Source organism: Rhincodon typus, chromosome 1, assembly GCF_021869965.1.
Source record: "Rhincodon typus isolate 14 chromosome 1, sRhiTyp1.1, whole genome shotgun sequence".
NCBI classification, from domain to species: Eukaryota; Metazoa; Chordata; class Chondrichthyes; order Orectolobiformes; family Rhincodontidae; genus Rhincodon; species Rhincodon typus.
The window spans coordinates 81,723,228-81,743,625 of record NC_063332.1 but is presented as its reverse complement, the minus strand read 5'-3'; the positions used below and the strand labels follow the sequence as shown (position 1 = coordinate 81,743,625).

Here is a 20,398-nt window from a genome sequence, read left to right as displayed (position 1 = left end):
GAGGAAGAGGTGGGGTTTAGGGCCGGTGTAGGTACGGAAGAGGGATTGTTCCACGTAACCTACAAAGAGGCAGGCATAGCTTGGGCCCATGCGGGTACCCATGACCACCCCCTTTGTCTGTAGGAAGTGAGAAGTGATCCCATGTATCTGTTGTTCTCATCCTTCTGAATGGAAGTAGTCATAGGTTTGGAAGATGCTGTCTGAGGATCTTTGGTGAATTTCTGCAGTACATCTTGTAGACAGTACACAGTGCTGCTGTCAGTGGTGGAGGGAGTGGATGCTTCTGGATGTAGTGCCAGTCAGGCAGAATGCATTTTCCTGGATGGTGTTCAGCCTCTTGCATGTTGTTGGAGCTGTACTCATCCTGATAAGTGGGGAGTATTCCATCACAGTCCCGACTACTGCCTTGTAGATGATGGACAGGCTTTGGGCAGTCAGGAAGTGAGTTATTTGCTCCTGTATTCCTAGCCTCTGACCCGCTCTTGTAGCCAATGTGTTTATGTGGAAAGTCCAGTTTAAGTTTCTGGTTAATGGTAACCCCCAGGATGTTGATATTGGGGAAGTCAGTGATGGTAAAAACCATTGAATGTCAAGGAGCGGTAGTCAGATTGTCTATTATTGGAGAGGGTCATTGCCTGGGGTTTGTGCGATGCAAACTTACTTATCACTTGTCAGCTCAAGCCTAAATATTGTTCAGATCTTATTGCATGTGAACATGAACTGCTTCAGTATCTGAGGAATCATAAATAGTGTTGAACATTACGCAAACATTGGCGAACATCCCCATTTCAGACCTTATGATGGAGGGATGGTAATTGATGAAGTACCTGGAGATGGTTGGGCCGAGGACACTACCCTCAGTAATAACTACAGAGATGTCCTGGAGTTGAGATAATTGACCTCCAACAACCACAACCATCCTCCTCCAGGTGTGACTCCAACCAGTGGAGACTTTGCCCGCTGATATCCATTGATTCCAGTTTTGGAGGGCTCCTTGATGCCATACTTTGTCAAATGTGGCCTTGATGTCAAGGGCTGTCACTCTCACTTCACCTCTGGAATTCACCTCTTTTGTCCATGTTTGAATCAAGACTGTAATGAGGTCAGGAGCTGAGTGGCTTTGGCAGATCCCAAACTGGGCGTCACTGAACAGGTTATTGCTGAGCAGATGCTGCTTGATAGCACTGTTGATGACACCTTCTATGAATGCAAGGTCCTATTCATTCACAAAAGAACTGAAGTCTAATTCTAATCTCACATTGCTGAGAGGCCCTTATACTTACCACAGTCCACTCTTCAGTTGTCCTAGTTCTCATTAATTAACATCTCACCAATTTCTGTATCATCTGTGAACTTACTGATACACTCTCTCCATTCAAGACTAGATCATTTAAATTTACTGTAAATAGCAAGAGTCCAGCACCAATCGCTGTGAAACCCCACTGGACAAAAATTTCCAGTCAAAAAACATTCCTCAACCATCACTCTTTGCTGCCTGCACTAAGCTAATTCTGGATCGAGTTTGTCAAATCTCCTTGGATCTCATGGGCTCTACCTTCACAATCAATCTCCCATGTAGCAAAGTATCAAAAGCCTTGCTGATGTCCAAGTACACTGTATCTAATGTATTGCTCTTATCTATACACCTAGTTACCACTTCGAAAAACCTGATAAAGATGGTCAGGTGTGACTTTCCTTTAACAAAACAGTGATGGGACCCTGACTACCATATTTCCACAAGAGGCTACTGCAATCAGTTCTCCAGTTGATCTTTGCTAATTGCATACAGCCAGCTCTGTGCTTAAGCAGTATGTACCTTTCCATGTCCTGAAACCAGGAAAAGCATTATTGTATATGCATTCATTCAAATTGCAGAGTTTCTTGTAAAATGGTAATGTTTTTACTTTACCTTGCTGCATTTATGAATTCGTCTATATCTTTCATCCTACTTTGGTTCATTAACATTGGAAATCTAGATCAACAGTTCAAAAGATTTTCCCAGAACAGGTAACAATCTCTAATACTTTTTGTATAAACAGTTTTTGTTAGACATTGGCCCGAATGGAAAGCATATTTTTATTTGTCTCACTTCGTCTGTATTATACATAATGTAATATACTTTATAATACAGTTAGTTTCCCTATGGTTCAGTGTGGTTTTACAGAGGTAATAGCCTCTGACATTCATTGTGTAAAGCATTGACTGGCATACTGACCTCAATGACCTCAATTGACGAGGTGCTACAAATGTCCTCACTTGATTAGGCTAGAGAATCTCAGTCAGGATTTCTGCTCCTTATTGTTCAGAAATTCTTAATTGGAAAATAAATCTAATGTACGATCTACTCCATTTGTGCTGCCCCCTTAATCTGTAAGCCTTGTCTTATAGAAATGGAAACACAGGAAATAGGAGCAGGAGTAGGACATTCGTGACTGATCATCTAACTCATTATCCTGTTCCCACTTTCTTTCCTTTGATCCCTTTAGTCCGAACAACTATATCTAGCTTCTTCTTAAAAACATTCAATATTTTGGCCTCAACCACTTTCTGTGGCAGAGAATTCCATATGTTCACCAGTCTCTGGGTGAAGAAATGTCTCCTCATCCTAAGTGGCCTACCATGTATCCATAAACTATCTATTCACTGAGAACATCCTTTCTGTGTTTACCCTGTCTAGTCCTGTTAGAATTTTAAAGGTTTCTGTGAGATCTCCACATGAATATTGTCCAAACCAATCCAGTCTTTCGATATACATCAGTCCGTTCATCCAACGAATCAGTGTTGTAAACTTTTGCTGCACTTCTTCCAATAAACGGAACATCATTTCTCAAATAAGGAGACCAAAACTAACCCTAACCCTAACCCTAACTCAAATCCTCTCGCTATGAAGGTCAACATAACATTTGCATTCTTCATTACTTGCTACACCTACATGTTATTTTCAGTGACTGATGTACAAGGCAAGTGGGATCTCTTTGCACCTAAAAGGAGCAAATTACTGGAGATGCTGGAATCTGTACTGACTGAAAACAACAAATGCCGGAGATCATAGCAGGTCAGACAGCATCCATGGAGAGAGAGCAAGCTAACATTGTGAATCTGGATGACTCTTCATCCGAGCTGATGAAGAGTAATCTAGACTCGAAACATTAGCTTGCTTTCTCTCCATGGATGCTGTCTGACCCGTTGTGATGTCCAGCACTTGCTGTTTTCAGTTCTCCTTGCACCTACCCTTTCCCAACCTATCATCATTCAGACAATAATTTGCTTTCCTGATTTTGCCACCAGAGCTCACATTTCTAGGGCCTCTTCCTTAATCACACTGGGATGTAGATAATCAGGCCCTGGGATTTTTTAACATTTAATCCCATCAATTTCCCCAACACCAATTCCCTACTGATACTGCTTTCCTTCAATTCCTTCCACTCACAAGACCCTGTATTCTCCAACATTTCTGATATATTATTTGTGAGATTCTTTATGGAGACAGAAACAAAATATGTATTTAATTGGTCGGTCATTTCTTTGTTTCCCATTACAACTTCCCCTGTTTCTGACTGTAAGGGGCCTATATTTGTCTTAAATAATCTTTTTCTCTTCATGTACCTATAGAAGTTTCACACTCAGTTTGTATGTACTCTGCATGTTTACTCTTGTATTCTATTTTCCCCCTCTTAATCAATCCCTTTGTCTACTTTTCCTAAAATCTAAACTGTCCCTAATCCTCAGGACTGCTGTTTTATTTTTAGCTAATTTATATGTTCCCTTCCATAGATCTAATACAATCTTTAACTTGCCTTGTTAGACATGGTCAAGCCGTATTTCCCATTTTATTTCTATGCCAAATACTGATGAACAAATTGTTGCAGTTCCTCTATGAGCTCTTTAAATGTTTGCCATTGCCTATGCACTGTTATCCAATTTATCATAGCCAGCTCACACCTCATACTATCATAGTTTCTTTATTGTGAAAGTTCACATTTGGGTAATAACCGGAACGAAATAGTGTAGTTTTACAATTAATCCATAGAGCCTGGAATCTGCTGTTCAAATTAATGTCTTTCATAAAAGATATGTCCTTCAAGCATCTTGCAGAAAGTGGTACTGGAAGAGGATAAAGACTTAGAAGTATGCACTTTTGAGAAAGCACCATCACAGGATTCATGCGGACCATGTACCAACCCACAAATACAAACTTCATTGGCATTGCTGGTAGTTGAGATCTCACGGGGCATCTCGCATATCAGGTGATGGAGATAGGGACACAAATGGAGAGACTCCTTTGAGACTACAGGGTACTCCAGATTCTGTTCAACAGGAAAAGATGCTGAGCCTCTGATACAGTCAATGGAGAGATACTTATGGAGCAGCAGCAGAAATGGAATGCAGTGTGGTCAGCCTTTCTGAATACACTTGGAGAGATTTGAGCAGGTCATCTTTAACATGAGCATCATTATGTCTACCTCCATGCAATGGGTGGCTAGTGACCTACATGCGGGATCAGATACAACAGTAAAAAAGTGCATGTAGGCTTTTCTAGAAATTGGCATTAAATGTTGGACACTATATATTTTGAGTGCAAAACCATGTGGCAAGTAACAAAATAAAATATTTCCTTGCATGTTGCTCATATTATAATTGAGTTTTCAGCATTCCAAAATCAAATAGAGTTTATGATTATGATTTTGAATCTAATCTTTGTTTATTCTAGCTGAAACAATGTAGTTGCCTGTTATATCTCCAGTATATCTATATTTAATTTGTCATTTTATTCTTTGTGCTACTCTGAATGACCCTTTGACTCATGCATATGTATTGGGGATGTAGTTTCCCAATCTGTTTTTGTTTCAAATTATGCCCTTTCTTTGCTTCCCACCAACTCCACTTAGAATTACCTCTCTTTATTGAAGCTGTGCCTCTGATTGAACCTCTGCTAGTGAGTGAGGAGGCAATAATTTTTTTTTTGAATTTTACTCAATCCATTCTGCTGTTGGGCTTGAACGTTACTATGTTAGAAATCACCACGAGATGTTATAGACGGTTAATACGTGCATATTACATTGTGTGCTATTTCAGTAAGAGTTAAAACAGCAGAGAAATCAATGCCCTACAATTGCAATAGCCCTTTTTTTAATAATCTATTAACATATACAGTGATTTCTAGGCTGTAGGTTGTTAAAGTTGAGATAGATCTAATTTACATTAATTAGAGTAACCATAAAGCTGAAACTATTGCTTGGAGTTTGGAAAGAAAAACCACATGAAAACCATTGTAAGAAATAAAAGAGTATTCCTCAAGGACTTTGTAAAGTCATTAGCCTGGATTATAATGTTCAATAATTATAAATATTCATTAAAATCTGAAATTAGATGCTGCGTCACGGTAATATTTCAGTATGCACAAACTGATCCTTTTCAAGGAACAAGTAAAGCAAGAAAGTTAGCCCTCTCTCCAGTACGTATCTCTATTAGAGGCCAATTCTAACAAAGCCCTGAATGAACAAGAAATTAACCATACACCATATCCTTGAATGTTTTCCCCCACAATTCACAGCTGTTGTTTCCAATCAAAAAATTTTAACAATTTCACAATAACTACGGTGAAAAGTCGAGACATGACACCACCCAGGTTGAAATGACAGTTAAATCAAAAAGAAGCTAAAAGGTTGCATTCAAATCTCTCTGAGAAACTGCATGTCAAAGGAGGTAACAGAGATCCTATGAAAGAGTCAATTCGAATAGGAGCCAGCTTGGTGAGTCCTCACTTCAAACACAGTGAGGTCCTAATGGGGGTGGGGGCGGGTGTGTACCGGGAGATCTTTGAAAGCCAAGAGCATTAAGATGAATATTCAAAGAAGCATCAATATTTTATAAAGCAGATGAATGCAAGAGATTGTAATCCATACGGGTTAATAACGAAACGTGAAATGAGAAACCCGGTAGAGTTCATTTCCCAAACTGCTCATCTCTAACAACTCTCCATTTTGGTGAAAGATTATCGACCTGAGGTGTTGACTGTGTTTCTCTCTCCACAGATATTGTGTGACCTGCTGAAGGGTTCACAGAAATTTCGACTTTTGTTTCACATCTGCAGCATTTTGCTTTCGTTTGGTGACTAATACTTTCATTACTCAACTGGTGTGCTTTAAATGGGACTCCATGTCACGGAGAGACCGGACAGCTGTGTATCACTGCCCCATTCACAGGAACGATATCTCATGAAGTCCTGTCCTGCACCCTCCCACGTATGGATGTATTTATGTGCACAATAAATAAGGTGAACAGATCGTCCTGCCTGATGAGTTTGTTTAAATTCAGAACGGCATAGGTGGCGAGTCAATGACACGACATCTGTTTACTATTGGCAGCAAGGAGCCCAACTCTATTAGCAGCGCATTCGTGCGTTCACTGCCTGTATTCCACGCAAATAAATCATTCTGTGTGGCCTGGATAAAACATTGCAACAAAGACCAATAAGAAACGAATACATGAAGAAACCGTGGACAGCGCCGACTCTGTGAAAACGGGATGGAGGAGACAGGATTCTGTAACGTCTTCACTATCGACCTTCCAGCTGAAAGGAGAGATACTTTGGCACATCGAACTAATCCATACACCAGACTTCCCCTCCACCGACCCAGCGCCCTGCACTCAGATCATTTCTATGGTATTCTTTGACATAGGGGCTGCGCTCTCCGCCCTCCCTCAAGTCTCTCTCTCTCGTCTGGGACAGAAAAGGTTTCTGTCTGAACTAACTCCAATCCTGCCAAGAATATGCTTTTTAAATAAAAACCCTTGGTGTTATCAGCTGTCTGAAAGGCTGGGGAATTGGAGCCGAACAGAAAACTAAACTCAAAGAATTCAATAAACCTCTGGGAGGTAAATTGAAAATAACATTTTTGAGCATGTTTGGTACCAAACATTTTTTTAAATGTTATTGATAAGATAATATTCTTGAGATGCGATATGAACTGGAATTGGACAGAAAGACAGCCGCATGGTCAGGTTACAGTTGATAAACGTGTCGGGATGTTGCCTAACCCTGTCCTCAGTCCCTGGGGAATGTTACCTCCCGGTGGCTGGGCGTGTTTTTTTTCTGTTCTGAGCCGCGATGGGTTCAATCCTCAGGGAAACTTTTCTTCCTCCCTTTTGCAGGATTGACGGCGGTTGGTGTATCCAGGGACCAGCTCCCCTGGTTTGTGGCTCACACTGACTGAACTCCACATTCCAGGGAGCGGCAACGGATTTCTGCTTCATGTTGGTGTATAACTGGTCCCACGGATTGCAGGAGGGTTGTTTCTGTTTTAAAGGGAGGGGGGGTCTTGTGGGGAGTTGACTAAATATCGATGACAGCGCTTAATCGTAGGTAATAACTTTTACTGGAGACTTCACCCACTCTGAGACATTGTCTGATTCTCCACAAAGCCTTTTAAGGGTCCCGCCTCAGCAGTAAGTGCCGCGGGGTGGGGATGTTGGCTTTCAAATTGCTTAGAAAGTTTGACACTTACGGTAGAAGATGTACTCGGTATAGCTGCTCCACGTTTTGTCGTCCCGGTACTGGTTGATGAAGGTGGCGGTACCGGTTGAGTTACACGCTACCATGTGAAATCCAGCCTCGGACAGGCGGTCAAACGCTTGCTCCAGGTAAGTGAACTTCAGGTAGAAACGGGACGTGTACTTCTCCGGGGGACGGTCCGGGTCCCGGCTCTCGTTCAAGGTGTCACCGAAAACCTCCTTGGTCAGGGCGATCCTACCGCACACCATGATCCTGGCCACCCTGCGGAATTTGGCATCCGCCTGGTTATCCCTGACCAGGGTATAAGAGCCTCGGTAACCCAAGGTGATAAAGCCGGATCTCTTATCCGGCCCAGCCGCCCCCTTGACCAACAGCTCGCTGCTGTGTGAGTTCTCCTCGATGTCGCTGGGACAAGCCTCGTCGGCCGCCGAGCTCTGCTGGAGGAGCCGGGGAGTCAGCAAGCTGACCAGCTCAGTGAGCTGGAAATGCTCCGCTTCCCGGAGCAGCCTCTCCTTCTCCGGGAAATGTTCTGGCAGGACCAGCCTCCTGTCCCGCAGGTAATCCAGGATGTACCTGAAAAGGAAACCGTCCCGGTCCAAGAAGTAGCGTCCCCTGTTGTCCCGGGGCAGCACCCGCGCTTGTTTCTTAGAGAAGAGCTCGGCCAGCAGCGAGTCGGAGACGCTCAGTAAGGTATCGTGTTTGGTGACATAGACCTGGCCGCCAACATTCAGCTCCAACACCTCCGGGAACGGGCTGCTGCTGCTCATCTCAGCCATTGCTGCAGGGAGGGATGGCAGGGGCTAGGGCTGCACCGGCACAGAGAGCAGGTAGGAGCCGGCTGGTCTCAGCTCCCGGACCACAGTGTGCACATTCCTCAGTGGGCGCCTACAGCACTGGCAGGCAGCGAGAAGGGAGGATGTGGCTGTGTGTGTGTGTGAGAGCGAGACAGAGTCAAAAGACTGAAGGCGACCAACATCCAGTCTGGGCATTGCACCCTGACGTCAGGCCGGCTGCAGGGTGGGTGCTTTTGTAAATTTATAACGAAGGGAACTCCAACTCGCCCCCCAACGTAGCATCTGCCCAATCCCCTTCCTCCCATTGAAGTTCCCATTCACTGGAAACTTTATCATGCCCTATATTTAAACAACGTCGCATAGTCTCTTATTTTCCTCCCTTTAAGCGATGCTTTCTACAAGTCTCTTTGAATTCATTCATGTCGAGTTTCCGGTTTCAAAGCTATCGATTGCTGCAGGTTCCAATGGAAGAATTTTTTTTCTGCGTTGACTTCGAATATGGATCATGGATTTCACAGCAATACTGACCAGTTTCGTTTCTCATTAAAAGAATATAGAAAATAGTGTTTGTTTTTAATATCCAGAGTGTTTCATGCACCACAAAACGGGTTTATCCTCCACAAAAAAGCACCCAATTACTTTTCTCTCCTTCAATTTTACAGGTGTTGGTTTAGCTGTGGGTATTTCATACGTGTGCTGCTTAAACCATTTTAGGGGGTGGTTCATAGTCGTCATCTGTTTAAACTTCGCAAATAATACTATCTTAATGTCTTAACCTTAAATGTGTCTTGGAACTTCACGTATGCTCAATCATGTCGGGGTGTCAGTAACAAGATTAGCAACAATGTATAAAACGCCTCCTGAATTGTAAGTAATGGCAAACATACGGAGCCTTGGAGCGGTATGTGTTTGACAATGCGGTTTTAAAGTGATACAAATCCTATCGGAAATGTTGGAAGAACACAGCAGGCTAGGCGGCATCAGAGGAGCAGGAAAGTTGACGTTTCGGGTCAGGACCCTTCTTCAGAAATCGACCCCTTCCAAAGAAGGGTCCCGACCCGAAACATCAACTTTCCTGTTCCTCTGATGCTGCCTGGCCTGCTGTGTTCCTCCAAATCCACACCTTGTTATCTCTGACTTCAGCATCTGCAGTTCTTGTTATCTCTATCGGAAATATTATCGCTTGTCCAGACTCAATCACCGTTTCTGTTACGGCGCTATAATCAGCTGCCTCTTAACCAAAGGTTTAAGACAAATCCCAGTATAGAAACGTTGCTGAATTGCTTAGCCTAACTTCCAAATTTCAGAACGAGAGTTAACGTACATTAGGTTACGAAGGTGAAATATTAGCCATAACAACCCATCCATGCAAGCTATGAACAATGGATTAAACGAGAGCCAACGCGGATTCCAGTGAACTGCAATCCTGTCTCTTTTTATGCGTTAAAGTGCAAAAGTCACATTGAAAGTACAAAGTGGGAAGGGGTGAGAAGCGTTGTCGACAGCCACTGCATTTCAAATATGTTTCACCATGGAGAACGGCTTAAGGGATTTTGAAATGACAAGGAAGCGTCTGATAGTCCAATCAATAAATCACACACGTTTGGGATTTGGGTACCTGGATTTTGACAGCCGGTTTTATTGGTAGCATAGGGCGACGGGATGAGGAATAACAGGGATTAAATAGTAGGTGACTCGCTGCTCATGAGCGCTTCCTAGCGACCGCTCTTAAAACATTCAGTGAAATCTGACGGAGTAAAATAATCAGGCCCGTGAAATTAAAGAAAATACATTTAAACGGTCATGTATTATTGAGTACATTTTATTAATTCTTGTTTTTTGGTTTATTGACATCTATATTTTGTCTGTCAGAAGAACACGAATCAAATATAAACCAAACTTCCACTATATTTTACAGTATCGCTTTGCTTAACCCTGCGTCAATGACTTATTTGCATTAACACGGTGTTATTTTATGTCCGTATTCATTGCGTTGGGAACTGAATTACTGAATCAATTACATTGATTGCCAAAACGGTATATGAAATGGCACCGTATAGTCCGCCACAAAAGTTTTCCGAATTCATTTAAACGCAACAAAACTCCAGTAAAAGCTATTATCTGATTGTTATTTACTATATTTCACTCACAAATCGCTGTCTTAAAAAAAAACAGATTTTTGGAAACGACTTTAATTTGAATATCGCGCGTTACCTGATCCCTGTCACCTGATCTATTTTCTGTTTTAACTTTTTCTTTCAGTTGCTTGTGACTTTTTGGTCATCTTACAATGGCCTTTCCCTCCCAATGGACCACCTGCAGTTTACGTTGTCACAAACTGTCCTCAATTTATTCAATCTCCAGCAGGTGGAGGGCGATAAATAATTCAAAGCACAGGAAAAACACTATCTGATCTCTAGGGGTAGGATTGGCAGGAGACATTTAAAAATACATTCTGTTATTCAACAGAATAAGTTGGTTAAGCCTTGCGTTCACAGCTACATTTGTGTATTTGAGCTGGACCAGTATCAATAAAAAAAATCACAACGAAAACACCCTCCTCCTCTGGGATAGTAGGAACTGCCGATGCTGGAAAATCTGCGATAATAAGGTGTAGAGCTGGATGAACGCAGCAGGCCAGGCAGCATCAGAGGAGCAGGAAAGCTGACGTTTCGGGTCTGGACCCTTCTTCAGAAATCAGAAGTAATTTCTAAAATGGGGTAGAAGTAATTTCTGAAGAAGGGTCCAGACCCGAAACGTCAGCCTTCCTGCTCCTTTGATGCTGCCTGGCCTGCTATGTTCATCCAGCTCTACACCTTGTTATCTCACACCCTCCTCCTCTACCGTGTTTTGAATGTAACATCTGCATATAGGCCAGAAGGTGGGACAAAAAGTGGAGAGTCTTGGAAAAATCAGCTGAAAGCAGCATCAAAAAGATCGTCTCAAGAAGCCATTTAAAGATACAAAGTGAAGTAACAAAGCAAAGAAAAAGATTTGGAAAGGAGCTTCAGAGGATGAGAACCAGATACATGAAAGCTCCTCTGGCTGTAAGGGAATATTAAAGAACAAACACAGTGAAGCACAGGAATGAGGCCGAGATCTCCAACTGGAGAACTATGCAGAAGCTTGTTGGAACGAACCATAAAGAGATTTTAAGCAAGGACAATTTTAAATAAGGAAGGATATTATCAAGCTGGAGAGGTTTCAGAAAGGATTTACCAAGTTGTTGCTGGGAATGGAAGGTTTGGGTTATCAGGAGCAGCTGGATAAGCTGGGGCTTTTTTCACTGGAGTGTAGGAAGCTGAGAGGCAATCTTATAAAGGTTTATAAAATAATGAGGGGTATAGATAAGGTGATTGGCAGGTCTCTTTTCCCTAGGGTGGGCCAATTCAAGACGAGGGGGCATATTTTTAAGGTGAGAGAAGAAAGATGTAAGAAAGACACAAAGGCAATTTTTTTTACACAGGGAATAGTTTATGTGTGGAATGAACTTCCAGAGAAAGTGACAGATGTGGGTACACTTACGAAGACATTTGGATAAATTCATGAACAGGAAAGGGGATTGAAGGGATATGGGCCAAATGCAGGCAGCTAGGAATAGATTAAATTGGGATTATGCTTAGCATGGATTGGTCACACTGAAGGGTCTCTGTATGACTCTATGGCAAGGCTATTCAATGCATTAGGAATCAATGATCAGCCAAGTAATTGATAAAATTGGGTAGAAATTTGACTGCCCATGTTAATTGGTGGCATGCACCCAAAGGAGGTGCTGAAGACTAGCTTTACATCAAGTACGTCTAGCAAAGATCCTTAGCAGATCTCTATGCCAAATAGCATTCAAAATTAATAATGATGGCTGGAGTACTTACTACTCTTTGTTGAATAGCACCAACACTAATTTTGGCTCTCTTTGAACAAGTACCCAGGATCTTAGTTTAATCTGGTCTAGAACAACAAATTTCTCATTCAAAGACATGGGTACTATCACTGATCCAACATGAGATTGAATAACCCACATCGACATCTTGGAGTCGACATTGACCAGAAACTGAATTCTTCTAGCCATATAAACAGAGTGACTACAAGAGCCAGTCAAAGTCCAGGAACCCTACAGTGAGTAACTTACTTCCTGACCCTTCAAAGCCTGACACAAGCCAGAACTGTGATGGATTACTGTCCATTTGTTTGAATGAGGGCTATTCCAAAAACTTTCAAGCAGTTTGACATTATCCCAGACAAAGCAGCCTGCTTGATTGTCAGCACATCTGCAACATCCCTCCCTCCACCACTGATGCTCAGTAGCAGCAGCATCTTCAAGATGAACTGCAAAAGTTCACCAAAGATCATCAGGCAGCACCTTTGAAATGCACAACCACTTCCATCTAGAAGGGCAGAAGCAGCAAATACATGGGGACACCACCAACTGCAATTTCCCCTCCAAGCCACTCACCATCCTGACTTGGAAATATATCACTATTCTTTTAACATCGTTCCTGGAATTACCTCCCTAAAGGAACTGTGGTTTACCATAGAATCCCAACAGTATGGAAACGGGCCCTTTGGCCCAATGAGTCCACACCGAGCCTCAGAGCATCCCACCCAGACATATTCCCCTATAACCCACCTCATTTACACATCCCTGAACACTGCAGGCAATTTAGCATGTTCAATTCACCTAGCCTGCACATCTATGGACTGCGGGAGGAAACCCACACAGACAGTCACCCAAGAGTGGAATTGAACCCAGGTCCCTGGCACTGTGAGGTAACAGTGCTAACCACTGAGCCACCGTGTCATCCCCAGCACATGGACTGCAGCGGTTCAAGAAGGCTGCTGACCACGACCTCTTAAGGGCAGCCAGGAATTGGCAACAAATGCTGGTTCAGTCAGCAATGCTCACATCCCAGTTGTGAATTTCAACAAAATAACAGCACACTGAAAACAATTGTACTGATCCTACCGTAGTCTGGGTTGAGATCTGCTAACTTGCATCTAATCAAGAACTGAATCTAGCCAATGCACTGCATGTTGAATTTAATGATTTGTGTATTGTTATATAATGTGATTTCAGAATGGTAGAGAGAAAGTATCAGTGACATTTTGTTGAAGTGTGTTTTTTTGCATTACAATATGAATGATAGTTGTGGAGAATTCCATGAAACTGACTTGTCCCAATGTTCCATTTTTACATCTCAGGGATCAGTGGCCAGAATGATGGCTTAAAAGTTGTGGTCTGGGGAGAAACTAATTAACTTAACTCTTTACCCTTCAAATTAATCATGGTGATGTTAGCACACGTGTATGTATGTTACTCAAATGACATTCCTTTATTTACACCCAACTCTTTGATCTTAACTGAATAAAATAAGAAACAAAGGAATGTCACTAAAACTCGTCTAGTAATAACAGCTGAGGCACCTTTTTGCATTTTATAATAATTGCAGCTATTGCCAATTTCATGATCTCACATCCTTGAGAATGTAACTCCAAGCATGTTCCTTGTCATACCCAACGAATTTACTCTTATCTGAGTGGATAAGTAGATAAAGAAGTAAATAAGTTCAGATGACATCATACTTGCATTGTGTCTATAACTATATAAACTCGATAGAGAGACAAAGCTTTCATGTTGAAAATTGTCAAGAAGGTCACACGCTGTAATGTTGGTAATATTGGACAAGTCAGATTCCAGAGTGAAACCTGGCTTCATAGACCATAAGTTTTATTTTTTCCAATTTGGTTTTAATGGTGGTCAGTCACTGAACATATTCATAAGAGGCTGCCAATGTTCTTTCTTCTAAAAAAAGGGGCAGGCTTATTGCAGTTAAGGGAAAACAAAAACTATGTAAGACTTTTTGATGAGATCTTATCATGAACAGCAAAAAGAAAGATTCAGTCCTTTTTCCCACCAATATCCTTCACAGATACTTGACCCTAGTGAACTACCACTCCTATCTTCACTCTTTGATTCTTAGACAAGTGTCACAATCACAAAAATTTCCTTTTGACAACTTTCTCCTCAAAGATCAGATGTGATTCTCTTTATTACTGTCTCGCCTCACTGACATGAGCTAACTCATTGATCTTTCATCACCGAACTCCAAGAAAATCTCACAAATTTTTCCAACACTGGCTACTCTACTGGTAAAACAGCTCACAACATTTTTCTAGCCCGCATACCTGGAAACCCTAACACAAAACTGTCCTTTAGCTGACATGGATCTTTTCTCTTTGAACTGGACATACTTGTGGCCCCTCTTCATTTGTCTCTTTCTGGGTCATAGAAGATCAATTTAGTAAACACTTCACAAATTATCATACCAGGTAGTCTAACTAGTCACTTAGCTTAAGTCAAATGAATTCTTGGGAATGCTGTTTTGGCCTGATAGAAAAAATCATTGTTTCTGACCTTTTTAAAAAATTACCATTGCAGAACTGCAAACTTAAAACACAATTGCCTCTACTCTAACTTATCCTTTATTTTCCTAGTTTAAATTAAGAAATACTTTGAAGTTAACTATTACCTTATTTCTTCATTTTTTGACTTATTTTGTGAAGTGATGCTAAACATTTTAGCTCTGTTTCTCTTATTACTTTGTACCTAAGTTTTTGTACCTAGGTACCTGAGATGGCACCTTGTGTGGCGACATTATACACTTTTCACAGTACTCCTGTACTTCTGTACTTGAGTACGCATGGCAATAAAATCTAAGTCCAAAATAATACTATACTATAGCACCTTATCACAGTTCACAGAGGAAGGCTCACTGAATCTGAGGAAGAAGAGTGCGCGAAAGATTGGCATTCTCACAATCATTCTGAATTACATTCAGATAATACGTGTACGACAAACCTAAGAGTATTCCTTTTCTTTAATCTGTCTCTGTACCTCTGGTGACCATTGCTTGTCATGAAGCTTTTTATTCCAGCTGCGGTGTCTGTCAGTCAATTGACTCTTCCATTTAAATCTTACATAAACAGTTTAACCAAATCAGGTCTGGTATTCCTAAACTTTCCTAATTTTGATTTGCTGTACTGAAGGTATCTATTATCGCCATACCCCCATCTTATCCATTACCATATAAGTGTAGATTGATGGACTAACAATTTCATTTATTAATGGATCCTCACTTGGATGCGAAACGAAACTCAACTTCAGAAGTAGATAAACAAACCCATTATATTTCATAAACGAAAACATAATTTTCATCATGTTTCAGTCAACATTCATCCCTCAATCTGTTCAAACAGATTATGTGGTCATTACTGGTTTTGGGGTCTTAAACTAGCTGTGAAGAGCTTTTAGGATCTCCTGAGTGTTTGAAGTCTTTTCATGAGTGCAAAGTATTTCTGTTTTTCCTTTGTATTAGGATAGGGATGTTGGATGGAGTTACAATTCTTTAACTTAGCAAAAGAATTAATCAAGACTAACCCTCCAACGTAGCAGTTTGCGCCTGTACGGAGCATTTCATTTAAAGACACATTCCAAACACTTTAAAGAAAACATATGGCAGGAATTACATAGGCTTTATTCAGATAGGTAAGATCAAAATATATAAGACCCCAAATTGTTAATGATGCAGGCGAGCCATATCAGGAGATTGCAAGGTCAATTATATAAACACTGTGGAAAGATTGACAAGGACAAAGAAGATGACAGTGATATATGAAGACATAGGATGGAATTTCATATAAATGGCAATTTCACATATATTTCCAAAAGCTCTTTTGTTTGTGCAATTAAACGCCTCCACATTTCTGTCAGGAGGTTCCAATCAGGGGTCCTGCTGAAATAGGGAGTGATACTTCCACACTAACTAGTCTGCCACAACATAGAATAATTAGGGGAAGACAAACCAAACTCTTTTCTCACTGTGATCAGTTGCCATTTTCTGAAATTTGACAGCTGTTGAAAAACAGTTAAAAGCATAAGTGTGATGATGTTCCAAAAAAGACTCATGATAGACGTGAAACATTAACTATGTTTCTCACTCCATAGGTGCCTCTAGACCTGCTGAATTTCTTCAGCATTCGCTGTGTTTATTTCAGATTTCCAGCATGTATAGTACTTCGCCTTTCGACAAGCAAGCAGTTAGAGTGCCTGGAGGGTAAGGTGCCAGGTAGGTACAGTACCAAGGTGGGTAGGGTGTCAGGGCCAAAAGTAGTAAGGGGGCCAGGTGAGTGATTGTGTGTTTAGGGTAGGTGAAGGTGTGTGGGAGATATTGGGCCCCCAGAGGATAGTGACGAGCGGTGATGACGTATCCTAGGAGGCCAGGGAACAGGTCCATCAGCAGATGGGGTGGCTCAGGTCAAGGGTAGGGCAAGGGGGAAGTAGGTATCAGGTTCCAAGGAGGAAAAGTAGGAATGAGGTAGGTGGGGTCAGATCCAGCCAGGGTGGGGTGTTAGGTCCCAGACATAGATTGTGGGATGGGTCCAGTGGCAGGCAGGACTGTGAGTGGAGTCGGGTCCCAGGAGGTGGGGGAGGTTATCTGGTCAGAATTTGTAAGATGTTAATGGTCTGGGTGCATGTATTTAAGGGTGTGTGAATAGGTTTGAGGGTCAGTTCAATAATCACCCAGGAGTTAGGCTAAGTTTTTAAGAGCTAGTTTTTCCTAAGTAAATATTTACTTATCTCCAAATCTCCAATTTAAGTTTTTGATTTGATAGATTTGGACAGTAAAAAATATTGTTTTGCATGCTATCCAGACAAATCATATCTTACGTAAGTACATCAAGCTAATATAACAGAATGCAGAATATGGTGCTACAGCTACAGAGAAGGTGCAGAGAAAGATCAATTTTAATATAGGAGAGGCTCATTTAAAAGTCTGAAAACAGTGGGGAAGAAGCTGTTCTTAAGTCCATTGGTACGTGTTTTCAAACTTTTGTATCGTCTGCCCAATGGAAGAGAGTGGAAGAAAGTATAACCAGGGTGGAAGGGAATGGTTTCAGAGGAGGGTCAAGGAATAGGGGAATGACCCAGTAGAATCTGCAATTTCACAGCCAGTTCCTACAAAGTCTGCTGTGACAGAAATTCCACATGGTTCATAAAACAATTATCTGATCATCGGAAAATCTGGGACACTATATAATTTAACAAATGCAACTTAATATCGGGAATTTTGTGATTTTGCATGATGTCTGATGTACTTCAAATCCAATCAAGAATTTTTTTTAAAAAAAGCTCAGGTATATATCTGATTTATAATCTTTGATCAAATGTAGATTTTAATGGCAGGAATGAAAGTAAAGCATCCTAGATGTGTCTGTGTTACATAAGACCATAAGACCATAAGACATAGGAGCAGAAATTAGGCCATTCGGCCTATTGAGACTGCTCTGCCATTCAATCATGGCAGATAAGTTCCTTAACCCCATTCTCCTGCTTTCTCCCCGTAATCCTTGATCCCCTTGATAATCAAGAACCTATCTATCTCAGCCTTAAATGCACTCAATGACCTGGCCTCCACAGCCCTCTGTGGCAGTGAATTCCATAGATTCACCACTCTCTGACTGAAGAAGTTTCTCCTCATCTCCGTTCTAAAAGGTCTTCCCTTTATTCTAAAGCTGTGCCCTCGGGTCCGAGACTCTCCTACCAATGGAAGCATCTTCCCAACATCCACTTTGTCCAGGCCATTCAGTATTTTGAAACTTCTAAACTCCAATGAGTATAGTCCCAGAGTCCTCAAACGTTCCTCATATGTTAAGCTTCCCATTCCTGGGACGACTTTCGTGAACCTCCTCTGAACCCACTCCAGGGCCAGTACATCCTTCCTGAGATATGGGGCCCACAACTGCCCGCAATACTTCAAATGTGGCCTGACCAGCACCTTATCAAGGCTCAGTATTACATACCTACTTTCATATTCAAGTCCTCTCAAAATAAATGCCAACATTGCATTTGCCTTCCTGACTACTGACTCAACCTGCAAGTTTAATTTGAGAGAACCCTGGACTAGAAATGTCAAGTCTCTTTGCACTTCAGACTTCTGAATTTTCTCCCCATTTAGAAAATAGTCCATGCTTTTATTCTTCTTACCAAAGTGCATGACCTCACACTTTCCCACGTTGTACTCCATATGCCACTTCTTTGCCCACTCTCCTAACCTGTCCAAATCCTTCTGCAGCCTCCCCGCCTCTTCAATACTACCTGTCCCTCCACCGATCTTTGTATCGTCTGCAAACTTAGCCAGAATGCCCACAGTTCCTTCATCTAGATCGTTACTGTACAAAGTGAAGAGTTGTGGTCCCAACACTGACCTTTGTGGAACACCACTCATCACCAGCTGCCATCCCGAGAAAGACCCCTTTATCCCTACTCTCTGCTTTTTGCCAGACAGCCAATCTTCTATCCATGCTGGCACTTTGCCTCTAACACCTTGGGCCCTTATTTTACTCAGCAGCCTCCTGTGCGGCACCTTATCAAAGGCCTTCTTGAAGTCCAGGTAGATAACATCCATTGGCTCTCCTTGGTCTACTGTGTTCATTACTTCCTCAAAGAATTCTAGCAGATTTGGCAAGCATGACCTCCCCTTGATGAAACCATGCTGACTTTGCCCTATTTTACCATGCACTTCCAAATAATCAGAAATCTCATCCTTTACAATGGACTCCAAAATCTTGCCCACGACCGAGGTTAGGCTAATCAGCCTGTAATTTTCCAACTTTTGCCTTACTCCCTTTTTAAACAGGGGTATCACATTAGCGATTTTCCAGTCCTCTGGGACCCTCCCGGACTCTAGCGATTCCTGAACGATCACCACTAACGCTTTCACTATCTCTTCAGCTATCTCCTTTAGAACTCTGAGGTGTAGTCCATCTGGTCCAGGTGATTGTCCACCTTCAGGCCAATCAGTTTTACTAGCACCTTTTCCTTGGTGATGACCATCATACTCAGCTTTGCCCCCTGACTCTCTTGTATTTTTGGAGATTACTCGTGTCTTCCACCGTGAAGACTGACGCAAAGTAATTATTCAGTTCCTCAGCCATTTCCTTGTTCACCACTACTAACTCTCCACCGTCATTTTCCAGTGGTCCAATGTCCACTTTTGCCTCTCTTTTGCCCTTTATATATCTAAAGAAACTCCAACGGTCTTCATTTATATTACTGGCTAGCTTACCCTCATATTTAATCTTCTCCCTCCTTTTTTTTGTTGCCCTCTGTTGGTCTTTGTAAGCTTCCCAGTCCTCTGGTTTCCCACTGCTCTTTGCCACATTATATGCTTTATCTTTTGCTTTTATGCTATCCCTGACTTCCTTAGTCAGCCATGGTTGCCTCATCTGCCCTGTACCATGCTTTTTTATCCTAGGGATGAATTTTTGCTGCGTCTCCTGAATTACTCCTAGAAACTCCTGCCATTGCTGTTCCACTGTCTTTCCTGCTAGGCTCCTCTTCCAGTCAATTCTACCCAGCTCCTCCTTCATACCTCTGTAGTCACCTTTATTCAGCTGTAATACCGTTACCTCTGATTCTACCTTTTCCCTCTCAAATTGCAGAGTAAATTCTATCATCTTATGATCACTGCCTCCTTAGGGTTCCGTAGTTACGTAGTCTGAGATGAGAATGAACTTTTGTGAACTTGAGTTATTTCATCTGTTGTATCTAATCTCATTTAATTAAATTAAAATTAGTGAGTCCTTTAGTCTCATTTGAAAAGTTTATTGCAAATTCACCAGCAATACTTATCATATTGAAGTAATATAAAGTACTGCACTAAATTTCGATATTGCCAAACTTTAAAGTTACATTAACAAAATTGTATTACTTGTGTTTAATTGATGGCAAAGGTGAGGTGCCCACCATTCTATGAGATTGTTATATTTGATTGCAAAATTATCACAGCGCCACAACCATTCTACAATTCTTGGAAACACAGCAGTATTCAACCTGAGTAATAGAAAGTCTTTGTAAGGAAATGTTAAGGACTGTGCAGGTATGGTCTTTGGCTGATGTCAGTTTGTTCACTTTTGTGCATTAAGTAGATGTTGCTCCAGATTGCTTCCATAACAGTGACACATTTCCTTTTAAACAACAAATTGTTGGTCTGACTCATCATTCCCTTCTAGGAGAGCTTTCTAGTGCTGG

The 20,398-nt window shown here is 41.6% G+C and overlaps 1 protein-coding gene across 1 annotated transcript in view; it reads right to left on the bottom strand.

Annotated features, from left to right (window-relative positions):
- The window catches only part of LOC109930686 (BTB/POZ domain-containing protein KCTD8), a gene marked incomplete at its 5' end in the record, with an annotated part of 211,872 nt that extends 203,411 nt beyond the window's left edge, over positions 1-8,461 (bottom strand). Inside the window, 2 exon segments of the mRNA XM_020530139.2 lie at positions 7,509-8,331; positions 8,333-8,461. Of these exon segments, the coding sequence (XP_020385728.2) occupies positions 7,509-8,331; positions 8,333-8,461 (952 nt within the window).
- Between the last annotated feature and the right edge of the window lie 11,937 nt (positions 8,462-20,398).